Source organism: Tachypleus tridentatus, chromosome 13 (genome assembly GCF_004210375.1).
Source record: "Tachypleus tridentatus isolate NWPU-2018 chromosome 13, ASM421037v1, whole genome shotgun sequence".
NCBI lineage: Eukaryota > Metazoa > Arthropoda > Merostomata > Xiphosura > Limulidae > Tachypleus > Tachypleus tridentatus.
Genome location: NC_134837.1, coordinates 12966763 through 12980812, shown reverse-complemented (window position 1 = coordinate 12980812; position 14050 = coordinate 12966763). Strand labels below are relative to the sequence as shown.

At 37.0% G+C, this 14050-nt stretch overlaps 3 protein-coding genes across 3 annotated transcripts in view; 1 reads left to right on the top strand and 2 right to left on the bottom strand.

Annotated features, from left to right (window-relative positions):
- LOC143239187 (semaphorin-2A-like) overlaps positions 1-14050 on the bottom strand; it is a 478807-nt gene that overhangs the window by 238871 nt on the left and 225886 nt on the right. The window lies entirely within an intron of this gene.
- LOC143240653 (general transcription factor II-I repeat domain-containing protein 2A-like) lies at positions 3673-4768 on the bottom strand. The gene is made up of 2 exons (XM_076483430.1): positions 4208-4768; positions 3673-3951 (listed from the first exon to the last, which is right to left on the bottom strand). Exons 1-2 carry the CDS (start codon positions 4766-4768, stop codon positions 3673-3675), a joined length of 840 nt encoding a protein of 279 aa, XP_076339545.1.
- On the top strand, positions 5519-13810 carry LOC143240651 (ciliary microtubule associated protein 1A-like). Its single transcript, XM_076483421.1, has 5 exons — positions 5519-5585; positions 6723-6830; positions 7384-7494; positions 10174-10469; positions 13325-13810. Exons 1-5 carry the CDS (start codon positions 5519-5521, stop codon positions 13499-13501), a joined length of 759 nt encoding a protein of 252 aa, XP_076339536.1. The 3' UTR covers positions 13502-13810.

Below are 14050 nucleotides of genomic sequence, written 5' to 3'. Positions count from 1 at the left end.
AAACGAACCTGACGAAGATCAGTACAAACATTGGAATCTAGATGATCTAATTTTTTCACAAAAATTACTTACTTTGCAGGTGTTTTTATCACAAATACACTTATGTGCTCCTATATTTATAGCTATGGCTCCTTGCCCTATGTAATCTAAATAATTCAGTCCTTATATTTAGTCTACAATGGTCAACTAAATGGGACAACCAAAACAACTTACAGACTTCCAAACTGTACCTACTAGGAACTCCTCAGCAAACTGCTCGAAATTCCACCATTAAGACACGTTTCATCAAACTAGAAGCCATTTACTACAACGAGCAAGTAAACAACCGCTCATACTGTCAGACTCGAGAACTTTAAGAATCAGTTGTCACACCATGCATGACAAAGATACTTATCTCGTTTAAACCTGATGAACAGTTCTTCTGCTTGTGTATCATTCCATCTTTCAACGGAAAACATGCAACTTACTAGAATGACATATTTATTAACAAAAATATCTTTCCATTCTAGCCTCACAGCTTTGCCACAGGTCAGCTAGAGTATCCGGCGTTAGAGGTTCTCCCCTCCTCTCAATATCGAATTTCCGAGTTTTATCCTCAGATCCCAGCTTAGGCATTGGATTTTAGATTCCAAGGGCCTTTCCTTATGCCTGTGAGGATTTTAAATTGCATTTTATTGTTATTTTACGCCTCTAAAGCTTCTGCAACTATAATTTCAAAACTGCTGTGTTTGGTTGCAGTTTCGTCCATCTTCCAACTTCCTTCCTCCTCCTTTTTCGAGGCTCCACATAACATAATAATTTTATTCGACCTGAGACGGAGTTAAATGATAATTTCTCTGCAAAAAACTAACCTTTTACTTGAAGTTTTAATTTTATTTTCAGTGCATATTATAATGGTTATACATAACTCAGCCGTATGAGGGCCATATTTTATTTGTTTGATTTATATATATACATATATATTGCTATGGCCTGAGAAAACGCAAGTTACCTGCTTTGAGTCGAGAGAGCCAAATGTTTTAATTGTGCTAGGCCTAAATACCATCTGCTAGACCAATAGTAAGTTAGCATATTTAACGTACATTTTATCGCCGGACGACACCTTTCCTTTTTCATGATAACACCTTACTTCTGTGAAATAACCAAGCATGCTGTTGATATTATATACAGAATACATCATGCAACTAGACCTGCTATTAGTAAAACCAGTTTCAATGACAAATTACCAACGTAAAAATGGGAAATTAAGCTATGTCAGTGGCTGTTTGGGTCACACTTCTACACCCTGGTGCAAATTAATTGAAATAAATGGTCATTTTACAATATTTTCAGCATGGCGGCCGGTGTAGGCTCGCTTCACCCGCTGATTTCCTTTAATAGTCATTTTTTCACACAGACGGCGTCATTAGCTGTGTGTTATGCAGTACGGTCGATCTATTTTTGGGATATATGACGAAATTTTGAGGAATATTACGTCATTCGAAATTGCGTTAGAAGGGCAAGGAGACCAGTCAAAAACAACTTACTAACTCAATGAAGAAAAAAAACGGTATCAATGGGGTCTGAAATACAAGAACTGGACGCAAGAACAATGGAGGAAGGTGTTATTCAGTGACGAGACTCATTTCTTCGTACAGGGTCAAAGAAGTCTGCATGTTCGCAGATCTCCAGGTGAGAAACTTCGAGAATCTCACATCAATAAGTTCGTAAAACATCCCTTGAAGAAGATGTTTTGGGGCTGTTTTAGCTACTATGGCGTCGGAGGCTTACATATCGTAGAAGGTATGATGCGAGGACCATAGTACATCGAAGTTTTGCAGAGAAGATTCGTTCCAGAATTGAAAAAGAGATTTCCAGATGGATCTGGCATTTTTCAGCAAGATCTGGCTCCGTGCCACACATCGAAACTTGTGAAGAATTGTATGACTACAATGCGAATAAAGGTGCTGGACTGGCCTGGAAACTCTCCGGACTTAAATCCTATTGAAAATCTTTGGGCGATTTGTAAAGAAAGACTTCGGGGAAAAGACTGTACTACGAAAGATAAGCTAATTGAGGCCATAATTGAGGTGTGGTACCGCGATCCAAAAACTAGTAAAGATTGCAGTCAACTCGTGGACTCGATGTCAAAGCGGATTAATGATCTTCTGAAAATGAAGACGGTCATATCATGTATTAATTTGTGAGTAATTTTGGATTCTCAGAAAGAAAACGCAAAAAAATGAAAAATCGTAATTTTCCATCTTGTTTCAATTAATTTGCACAATGGTGTATTCCGGTTTATTGATTCTTCACTTACTCTACTACTATAGTACTATACTGCCTTCAACTTTTATGAACGACTGGGTGTTTAAGGTTAGGGATTTTAGCCTTATATTACAGAGTTTTGCAAACAAAGTGAGACATATGAATAAAAAGTTTATTTTATATATTTTCTTTCTTTTATTTCCTTATGAGCAAGAATACCTCCAATGAAATGAGAGAAATAATTATAAGAACTTTTACTGAGGAAAGACACATTAGTGATACCATAAGGATGGTTAATCTTTCCAGGTCCACGATTTGTAAGGTAATAAATCCTCCCTGTTCCCCAGATTTCAATCCGATCGAGAATCCTTTTGCTTATGTATTCTATGAATCCTTGCATGGGTATATTCAAGCTGTGCGATCTAGTTTCAGACATAGAGTAAAACGCCAAGGATCTGATTGAGTGTGAAGATTATCATCAACCAACTCGAAGAGGACACAAGCGAAGTCACGAGTACGATGATGTCAGTGGTTCCAGTACTCACGATCCACGTGTTGAATCTCAAATGCCTTCTCAGAAGTTTAAAAGCCGCACATTTCTTGTCATTACTTTCTGTCCTGTCAAATCTTATCAAAAGATGAATGGTGTATTTGGATTCCTTCGTCAGTTACAGTCGTTTACACCTGAAGAGATTCTAAAGAGGTATGAGATCATATCTGGAAGAAAGTCTTAATGAAGAATTTGTGCAGTTTACTGAACTGTTGAAAACTGATCTTGTTTCTCATGTTGGCACCTAACTAGAACTTGTAGAGTTACAGTTTTACCATTTGATAATTCACAATTCTTTAATGTCTTGTTTTCCAAATGTAGAAATTGACTTGTGCATCTATTTGTCACTCGTGGTTACCAACTGCAGTGGAGAACGCTCATTTTCAAAACTGAAAAGGATTACAAATGAACTGAGGAGCACCATGGATCAAAACAGATTAAACAATCTCACTCTAATAACCAATGAACATGAACTAAGGAGCACCATGGATCAAAACAGATAAAACAATCTCACTCTAATAACCATTAAACATGAACTAAGGAGCACCATGGATCAAAACAGATAAAACAATCTCACTCTAATAACCATTAATCATGAACTTCTGTGTGAAATAGACATTTACAGTATCATCAACTAGCTAAATCTACAAAATGCAACTTTTAAATTGTAGTTTTTTTACTTTTGTTGTTCGAAACTGATACCTACATTAAGTAATACTATTACTGAAATGTCAGACATATTTGTCGTATTATCTGGCTATATAGGAAATGAAAAAAATACGATTACTTTACTATGTAAGATAAAAATTTGTTGTTTTTTTTTTTTTTTTAATTTAGGGCCACTTTATAATATATGCTACAGGCCCCGCACTAGCTTAATCCGGCCTTGTGTCTACTTCGACGTCAAATGGGGTGGCAGTTAGTCTGAAATCGCTTGTATGCGAACGAATGTCAGCGAAACGGGAAGAAAATTCAGTTCTCAAGTTACGTATCACAGTCAGAAATATGTTGGTGTCTGTTGGTTTGGTCTCTTGTAGTTTAGGGAAATGAACGTTGTTTGATTTCTCAAGCTGACATTCCCACAGTTGTTGTTTTGTTTCGAAGGCGATAAAGTATCCACACATCTCATGTATCAGCTGATTTATTCCCTGTAGCTGCAAGTTCAGGTTATTTAAATGAGATGTTAAATCCACCAGAAATGCCAGACTTGAAAGACATTTGGGATCGTGAAATTCTGAGGCATTCACATTTTTACTTTCAACGAATATCGCTATCTCTTCCCGCAGCGTGTGTACTCTTCCCCGACTGAGCCAGCGAACATCGCAGACCCCCGAACTGAGTCTCTGCTTCCGTATGTTGAAACTGGCGATGTTTCAATCCCTAAGGCAAGATCAGGTTTACTGCCCTTACCACTACGTCCACCACGTCCTTCAAATTTGAAAACTTAGTAAACAATGCTTCCTGGTGGATTATGCAGTGTATTGTTCGTATTTTGTGTTTAATTCCAAGGTCTTCCATGCGTCTTTGAAGCAAAGCCATGAGACCTTTCTTTTCTCCAACCATTGCCGACATTCCATTGGTTTTTACACATACTAGCTTTGATAGATCCAGCTTCATGTTTGTGGTACACTTGACCAATGCTTCAGGAATGTCTGCTGCTGTGGTAGTGCCCTTGATAGGTACCAGTCGAACATATTCCTCAACAATGTTAAAAGTTGAGTTCACTTCACTTGTAAATACTGCAAGCTGAGCGGTGTCTTTAGTATCCGTACTCCCATCGAGCGCTATTGAGAAGAACTGGAAATTTTTGCAGTGGTCCCTTAAACCGTTTTTGACATCCGCTGACATTTCTTCTATTCGTCGTGTAACTGTTCTTCCAGAAATACTGACATTTGAAAATAAAGCCTCTTTCTCAGGACATAAAATTTCTACAACTGCCATCAAACACTCTTTCACAAAAATCCCCGTCATTGAAGGGCTTCATATTTTCTGCTGTCAGCTTTGAGACCTCGTAGCTGGCACGTGTATTTCTTTCTTATTCTGTGCTCTGTGTTTTGAGTACCATACTTTGTTTTTCTAGACTCAGTTTAAGTTTATATAATTCATCCTTCCTTGCTTGTCCACTAAATTAACTGAATTACGGATGTTTTGTCTCATAGTGCTGTTTGACGTTGGACACCTTATTCGCACCAACACTTACATGGCAAATTAGCCCTACAGAAATGTTACGTAACAAAGTACTTTTATGTCCACGTGTTTTGGAGACTCGACACTCTGCGTTTTGTTGCCATTAGGGTTGTTTTTTGCCAACAGACCTTGGAAACGAGTACTCAACTTTCACTCGTCCACGCGAGCGAGTTCAAAACGCGGACCTAAACGTGCGAGCCTGTCCAAAACGAGGCCTTGAATGCAATAGTCTTTTCAATTTCAATAGATAGCGGTACTTTGATTTACATCGTGATGCTGGTGTCACTTCCGGCTTATTTTAGGGTGATTTTATTGTGTGTGACCTAAATTTTTGGGGTTTTCAATATGTTATTATTATTTTTAAATGTAATTTATATTTTTTTACTTTAACTAACTCTATTTTTTGTATAAATGATATAATTTTTTGTTTGTATTATCTCTTTTATATTTAACTTATATTAAACAATTATTAATTATATTAACAGTAAAAAATGACCCTTGCATTCCTTTTTTGGCCCAGCGCTCTTCATACCTATGTCTTATCCGTGTCCGCGACCTCTTAGGTGCCAGAGACCACGTACGCTAGTTGCTTCACAGTCAAGTTTGTTTGTTTGTTTGAAATTTCGCACAAAGCTACTCGAGGGCTATCTGTGCTAGCCGTCCCTAATTTAGCAGTGTAAGACTAGAGGGAAGGCAGCTAGTCATCACCACCCACCGCCAACTCTTGGGCTACTCTTTACCAACGAATAGTGGGATTGACCGTCACATTATACACCCCACGGCTGGGAGGGCGAGCATGTTCAGCGCGACGCGAACCCGACCTCGGATTACGAGTCGCACGCCTTACGCGCTAGGCCATGCCGGGCCTCACAGTCAAGTAATTGAATTAAATTGAGCGTGAAATTCGAGTAATTTTCGAGTAATTGGACAATCAGAAAGTGTATATCGAGTTTAACTCGTTTCTAGGGCGCGGTAAAACGAGTAAAAAAAATTACTTGTTTTTCTAAAGGCGCGATAACGAGCAGTAAAACGTATTCATTTCCCAGGTCTGGTTGATAACCGTGCGGTTCGACACCTGAGATGCAGTTACATACGTGAAGTATCTTTTAAGACCATCGCGGGCTAAGTGATATTTCGTTTAGGGACTAACGGCCGGATGATTTTGGCTGGCGGGCCAGATCCGGCACGCGGGGCGTAGGTTGGCGACATATGTCCTAAGTGATTCTTTGGAAGTGAGTTCAATAAATATGCATGATATTCTAAAAAACATACAGGTCCAAGAAGTCTTGATAAAGATTAAATAGAAACTCTATAACTAATAGAATAGGCCCGGCATGGCCAGGTGGGTTAAGGTGTTCGACTCGTAATCTGAGGGTCACGGGTTCGAATCCCGGTCGCACCAAACATGCTCACCCTTTAAGCCGTGGGGGCATTATATTATAACGGTAAATCCCACTATTCGTTGGTAAAAGAGTAGCTCAAGAGTTGGCGGTGGGTGATGCTGACTAGTTACCTTCTCTCTAGTCTTACACTGCTATATTAGGGACGGCTAGCGCAGATAGCTCTCGTGTAGCTTTGCGAGAAATTAAAAAACACACAATTAAAAGAATATCTGACATATTTTAAAGATACTTCATGTTATATGTTTATTTTGACTTACTCTAAAATAATATTTTAAACTTTGCTTTCTCAGTAAACTTAATACAATATTTTGAGAATTTTGTATTTTGGAAATCAGGTCCTGGACCAGGAAAGTATCTTTTACCTGGAAGTGTTGGATTTACCGGACACGACATCACAAAGAGGAGAAATCCTGCCTTCTCGTTTGGATCAAGAACTAAAATAAGTTAGGATAAAATTATTAATAATTATGAAAATGTAAATCAGTGAACGAAACTTGTCGTGTTATACAACTATTTCTATGTGCATATATGTGGAGAGAAATTTTATGATAATCAAATGTATATATTTATTAATTTTATATAAAATGTTAGTATTTTCAGGGGGAGCAGACGTTTTTGAATAATGTAAGTTTTAGACAATTTAAAATTCCTCCAGACAAAACTTTTCTCGAAATTATTCCCTTGTAATATTCAAAGTAAACAAAAAATCCAATAATATTATTTTAGGAGAACTAAACACTATTACTGACGACACATGTGTAAACAAGTTCCTGTTTCATAGCTTATTTAAATTAGTTTATTTTATTACAGAAAGAAACTACCTACAGAACATATTTAGTTTGGGTGTTTGCTTTATATCACGTGATTATAACTACCACTATAGTATAAAGAACTTTTATTTATTTATCTTTAGAAAATGTTGACCTCTGATATCTTAACGAATCTACGTTAACAATGAGTTGTTTTTATCATTCATCATTTTGATATTTGTTTAAGTTGATAAGAAAACAACACCAGGACCATGTTACCTCATTCCTTCTTCAGTTAATCGATATGGTCGAATAGAAGCTCCTGCCTACACCCTCTCAAGTAGACCAGTAGAATTAGGCGAGTCAATGTATTTTGTAATTATATACTGTTTCCTCTTCTCTGTTTTAACAAATTTCTAATCGCAACAAAATATTTTTGCACTTAAATGAGAGTTTTAAAATTTTTTGTCCTTTATATTTAGTGTTACTTCATACTTTGGAATTTTTGCCAGAGATATCAGAATATTGTACGTTATGGACATGTTTTAAATCTTATTATATGCGAGTATGATAACAAAATATTATTTAATCATTGTTAAAACAAATGACAGTTCCTTTCATTATTCACAGCATTCTTCAGCACAGAAAATTGTCAGACGTTTAGTAGATATTTAAAATAACTATATATACATGTATAAAAGTATGAAGAACTAAAATTAAAGGATGTTTAGCATAGCCATGTGGTTAAGGGTTTCGACTTGTAATATGAAGATCGTAGGTTCGAATCCCAGACACACCAAACATACCTGCCCTTTCAGCCGTGAGGGCTTTATAATGTGACAGACAATCCCACTATTCGTTGGTAAAAGAGTAGCCCAAAAGTTGTTGGTGCGTGGTGGTGACTAGCTGCCTTCCCTGTGGTTTTTCACTGCTAAATTAGGGACAGCTAGCACAGAAATCCATCATGTATCTTTGCGCGAAAGTTCAAAACAAACACAAATAAAGGTTTTCATAATGTATATGGTTGTTGGTGAAATAATGTTGCTTTTGTGGTAATTTTCGGCTTGTGGATTTACTAGAGAATAATCACTTAGGGCCCGCTAACTTATCATTCAAGGAAATCAATTTATAGAATATATTTCACTCTGGGCTTTGTCCGAGTTCATCTCACACAAAGAGACCATACACAAATGTACCTTTGAAGCAATAAGTCATAACTCACAGAAAGAACAGAGGATACAATACAAAACAAAACACAAGGGGAAATGTGTCCTGTAGACGTGTTTACTAGCGTGAAAACCTTTAATATTATTTTATTAAAATTGAGTAATCCTTGTGAGCTGATATTAAGATGGAAGTTTAAATGAAAAACAAAACACAAAACAACAAAATCGTGCTAAATTAAAATTAGAAATTGTAAAAATCTCTAATTTCCAATTCTCTAAAGTTTATTCTGCTTGCTTGGAGAAAACCTTGCTCTGTTTACAACAGCACATGTGCATCATACAAAACTACCCCTGCACACGGTCAGACGTTTACAAACAACACACTCGTACACAACATTACAGATGTGAGAGGCGTGGCAGCCTCGAGCCATTATCTAATTCGCCATTAAGTAAGATACTCGTATCTCGTTCACTGTTATCAGTTTTTTTCTTTCCTGTAAGAAAACACGGATAACTGTCAATTAGTGAATTTACGTGTTCTACGCACTTGAAAAAAGTTGGGTATATTACTTTAGTGCATCTTTACATCCAAGCTGAAAACTTTGAAAAACAGAATCATTAAAAAAGTAATTACGTTCTAATTAAGGGAGTAGGTAATTTAGAGAATGGTGCTGAATTAATTTAATTTAGTATTCAAAACTGAAAAAAAATCTAATCATCATAAGTAAGTAAAAAAATTTTGGTTTACAGTGGTTGTTCTGTAATGCTAAAGCCAAAAGTATATTTTATGGTATTTTGAGTTATATGGAGCAAATGAACACACATCTAATTTACGACTACAAAACAAAAATGTCTCGGAACAAACATTTTATTTCCAATAAAACAACACAATAAAAAATAGTTAGTTGATGAAGTACAAATTTTAAGATAACTAGAAATTGAATTGGTTGTGTTATAAACACTAAATATGAATCAGGAATTAACATTAAACATACTTTACTGAAACTGGACATAGAAACATATAATGTGCTGTTGGTTCACGAAAAAGGTTCAGGTTTCATTATAAATACATGCTAGCTTTTTAAGGACTGATCTGAACCTCTTGAAATCACCAAAGCCACTATCACAAGAATGAGCTATGTTTTTCGTCTGTGAAACAGCCATAAATTAATCTCGCATAAACAAATGTTGACTCGCAATATAACTACCCCATAGAACATCAAATTCTGTCATAGATAATTACATTTAAGGTAAGCTCAACATGTGATTTGGTAATATTTAAGGTCAGCTCACCACTGATTTAGTAACACTTTAGGTCATTTCAGCACTGATGTAAAGCAGGTGTACTTAATTTTTGAAATAGATCTTAAAAGAAATTCTAAAAAAAATTTGTTTCCGAATTTTGATAAAATTACAAAATAATAAAATATACGATAGCTGCTTACCGTTTTTTACAAGAATTACTTTAGTTACAAATTTGAAGCCAACTAACCCTGTTTATACAAGAGAATGAATTACACTTGTAATGAAACTTGACCTGTCATAACAAAAATAAAATAGGGCTGTACTTTATCGTCATTATTAACTTTAGATATTCTTAAATGACCTTAACTTCATTACTTCTGAATTATTTCAGTGATTTGTTCACTGCTAATGAGAGTAATATGTATATAGTTTCCGAGGAGCCTTCAATCTCATGAAAGGGATTTTGAATACAAAACATTTTTATGGTTATTTAGAACACGACTTCATGACTGTACGAGCCACATTGTTAGCGACTTTTTCTTTGTTTTTTAAACATGAAATCATAACCTTAAACTGACATTTTTTCCTACAGTTTTGTTTATTCATTTTTCCTTTATTTTCAACAGAACCATTCGCTTCTCCTGGACCAGGTGCCTATTCTCCAGAAAAGTTTCATCCTCCTAAAGAACGAAGAGCACCGTCCTATTCAATAACCGGACGTCCGAAACTTGAGAAGGAAGATTTAAAGCCAGCACCCAACGCCTATACTCTACCAACTTGTCTTGGACCAAGAGCCCCTCACTTTAGATCTCTACCGAGTTATACTATATCTAGTCGATCTACTGTGGGAACATTTGATGGAGGTACTGTGGAAACACCAGGTCCCAATAAGTACGAGGTCGTGGACATTTCTGTCACTAAGGTAAAAGTATTTTAGTCTTTCGAATAACAGTAATAAGAAAACACGAACAAAAGAGAAACAAAATTTCATGAAAAAAAGGGAAAAATGTTACGTCTGCTAGTTTTGTTACATGAAATATCTCAACGAACGAATAATTCCCTGAAATGTTCTCTACCTGTTCGTCCATAATACCAGAAAGCAGAATACCAGGAGGTGAAAGCACTTGTAAAGTATCTTACCAAACAAAGACACTAGTAAGTTAGGCCTGGCATGGCCTAGCGCGTTAAGGCGTGCACTTCGTAATCTGAGGGTCGCGGGTTTGCGCCCGAATCGCGCCAAACATGCTCGCCCTCCCAGCCGTGGGGGCGTTATAATGTGACGGTCAATCCCACTATTCGTTGGTAAAAGAGTAGCCCAAGAGTTGGCGGTGGGTGGTGATGACTAGCTGCCTTCCCTCTGGTCTTACACTGCTAAATTAGGGACGGCTAGCACAGATAGCCTTCAGTAGCTTTGTGCGAAATTCCAAAACAAACAAACAAACACTAGTAAGTAGTAAGTTTATTGTAATCAAGACAAGAAAGAAGCTATGTTCCAGAGAAGAAAGAAGCTATGTTAGTGTTTTATTTCAACGTAAATTCGAAACACGAGGCTTGTATGCTTCAATATTATTTGATTGTGTGTGTGATTTTTTTTATAGCAAAGCTACATCGGGTTATCTGCTGAGCTCACCGACGGGAATCGAACCCCTTATTTTAGAGTTGTAAGCCCGTAGACTTACCGCTGTCCTAGGGGGGGGCTATTTGAATGTAAAAATAGGAAATATTTCTATACAAATTTACCGTTTAAGCCAGCCTTTCCTCTAGACACCAAACTCTGTACAATGTCTACATCACTGCCTGACACCTTGACTGAAATATAGCCAGCAAAACGACATTGGTGTGTTAGCACAAGGGCACGCAACACATTGATGGGCCCTCGGTCTTTGCATTATGTAAAGTCTAAAGAATTTCATATGTGCTCTTGGAACGTCTAACTTTAAAACTTAGGAGTCATCATATTCCTACGACGGTATTTCTTGCACTTGTAGGTGGTTGTGCAAGTGCAACGTGTTCCACACTGTGTGCCTTGGTCTGTGCTGCTATGTCTGGAGCACAGTATCCAAATACTAGTAAAATCTCCTTCTGTGTACCTTGGTCTGTGCTGCTATGTCTGCTGAAGCACAGTATCCAAATACTAGTAGAATCTCCTTCTGTGTGCCTTGGTCTGTGCTGCTATGTCTGAAGCACAGTATCCAAATACTAGTAGAATCTCCTTCTGTGTACCTTGGTCTGTGCTGCTATGTCTGGAGCACAGTATCCAAATACTAGTAGAATCTCCTTCTGTGTACCCTGGTCTGTGCTGCTATGCCTGGAGCACAGTATTCAAATACTAGTAAAATCTCCTTCTGTGTGCCTTGGTCTGTGCTGCTATGTCTGGAGCACAGTATCCAAATACTAGTAGAATCTCCTTCTGTGTGCCTTAACGTCACTGTGGCATTAATAGCCTTAACACCCACAAATGGATCTAGGATCTGGACATTCAATGAATTAACATAGCTTTACTGTATATCCGTGTTGTCAGCATGGATGATACCATCTAACAAATCCATACTCCTGCAATGTTGTAATCAAACATGCAGTTATCTTTTCCAGAGTTCTTAAGTTCGTGAGTAACTCCAGGGACCTGTGACACACCCGAATGTTGTTACTGCCCTGCCATACAGGCAGTATTGGGAGTGTTTAATAAAAATCACAACTACAAGTAGTACCTGCGCTCTCCACTAGAGGGAAACTATGTAGTTGACTGGTATCAATTACAGAACAACATCGAGACTCATTCCTTCTCGTATAGATCACTGTTCAAGTTAACATTGTCTGTTTTATGTATTTAATGTGGTGTCGCTCCCACCATATTATATTGCACCAAATACAGAAATTGAATCCACATTAAACCATGGAACACGACTTGTATATCTAGAGATATTGTGATTTCTGTACAATATACTCGACCATGCCCTCAAGTAACTTAACCCTAAGCCTGACGGATGATAACGCTTAAAACTAGGTTTCGATACCCATAGCTGGCACAACACACATAGTAAATTTTGTAGTGCTTAAAAACAAGAGAAACAAAAACAACTGTCCATTTTCCTGTTCCTGGACTTTACTGGATGACTTTTTCATGGAAATACAATTTACTTCTTGCACAAGAAAAACTGATAGTGTCTACCGTAGGTCCGCCTTCAGGGTACCAATTTAGAACCATGGTTGGAATATGTCCGCCTTCAGCGTACCAATTTAGAACCATGGTTGGAATAGGTCCGCCTTCAGGGTACCAATTTAGAACCATGGTTGGAATAGGTCCGCCTTCAGGGTACCAATTTAGAACCATGGTTGGAATAGGTCCGCTTTAGAACCATGGTTGGAATAGGTCCGCCTTCAGGGTACCAATTTAGAACCATGGTTGGAGACGACTACATTCATTCTGTGATTAATTTTGTTTAGACACAGTAAGAATGAGTAATACATATAACTCATTCGTCATATGTATTAATAAAATGGTTGAAGAAGTAGCTGGAATGTTATCCTTGTAATTTAGTTGTTAGGACAATCAAGTGCCGTGCGAGAAGTTTCGTAGTAGAACTTGAGCTTAGAAAATAGTAAAAAAAAACATTGAGGGACCGCCGTACAAAACTGGATGATAATAAAGTAAAGGCCGTTTGATCAATGAAGGAATTTCAGTTAATGTATTTCCCCTGTACATTTTGTGCCTTTAATTGTATTTAACAATAGATATATATTAAAACACTAATTTGACCATTTTATGATTGTGTGCAGACAAAATCTCCAGGGTATACATTGTCTCCGAGAATATATCCACCAGGTAATGACATGCAACATCCAGGCCCAGGAGCATATAACCCTGAATTGGTTATTTTAACCACACCTTCTTCACCAGCATATTCAATGGGAATCCGACATTCCGAATATATTACAGAGTTAAGGATACAATGAGAGTGTTGAATTTTATATATTTCTAAAAATTGGACACAATTATGCATTTTCCCTTAATGACAGAGAGAATGGTTGATACTCGTATTCTATGAAAATTATATGACACTGACTTAAAGCTAGATTAAGGTCTCTAGTGCTAACAAATAATACTAATATAAAGTATGCTTCATGTCTCCAACCAGTTTGTTTGTAGTAAGCGATGTGTATGTTATGTATGAAAAATTACTTCAATCCGTGAAATGTTACAACATAAAGAACAAAACTGTATTTATGTTTCTATACTCCAAATGTCAGTATTTTGTATGAGGAAAAAACAACAATTACAGAATAATAAAAGCTATATTTTGATGTAACTGCTCCAGTTTTTACTTATTAGTATCGTGTTATAATATCTTGTCATTTTCTTTAGTAAAATTAAGACAGCAGTGTTAAATGTTGTACAATGTTGTGTCCACCACGTGTTGCTAAACCTGGTTTTCATCGATGCAAGTCCTCAGATTAACCACTGAGCCACTGGGAAGGAGGAGGGAGAAATCGTCTCTGAATGTA

What these genes read in the sequence shown, in the direction of transcription:
- LOC143240653 (XM_076483430.1), bottom strand. Translation starts at nt 4,768, where the DNA reads ATGACGGGGATTTTTGTGAAAGAGTGTTTGATGGCAGTTGTAGAAATT. An exon ending in AGGACGTGGTGGACGTAGTG is followed by an intron (nt 3,952 to 4,207) that starts GTAAGGGCAGTA and finishes CTGAACTTGCAG; the next exon opens with CTACAGGGAATAAATCAGCT.
- LOC143240651 (XM_076483421.1), top strand. Translation starts at nt 5,519, where the DNA reads ATGTCTTATCCGTGTCCGCGACCTCTTAGGTGCCAGAGACCACGTACG. An exon ending in GCTAGTTGCTTCACAGTCAA is followed by an intron (nt 5,586 to 6,722) that starts GTTTGTTTGTTT and finishes TTTGGAAATCAG; the next exon opens with GTCCTGGACCAGGAAAGTAT. An exon ending in TGGATCAAGAACTAAAATAA is followed by an intron (nt 6,831 to 7,383) that starts GTTAGGATAAAA and finishes TATTTGTTTAAG; the next exon opens with TTGATAAGAAAACAACACCA.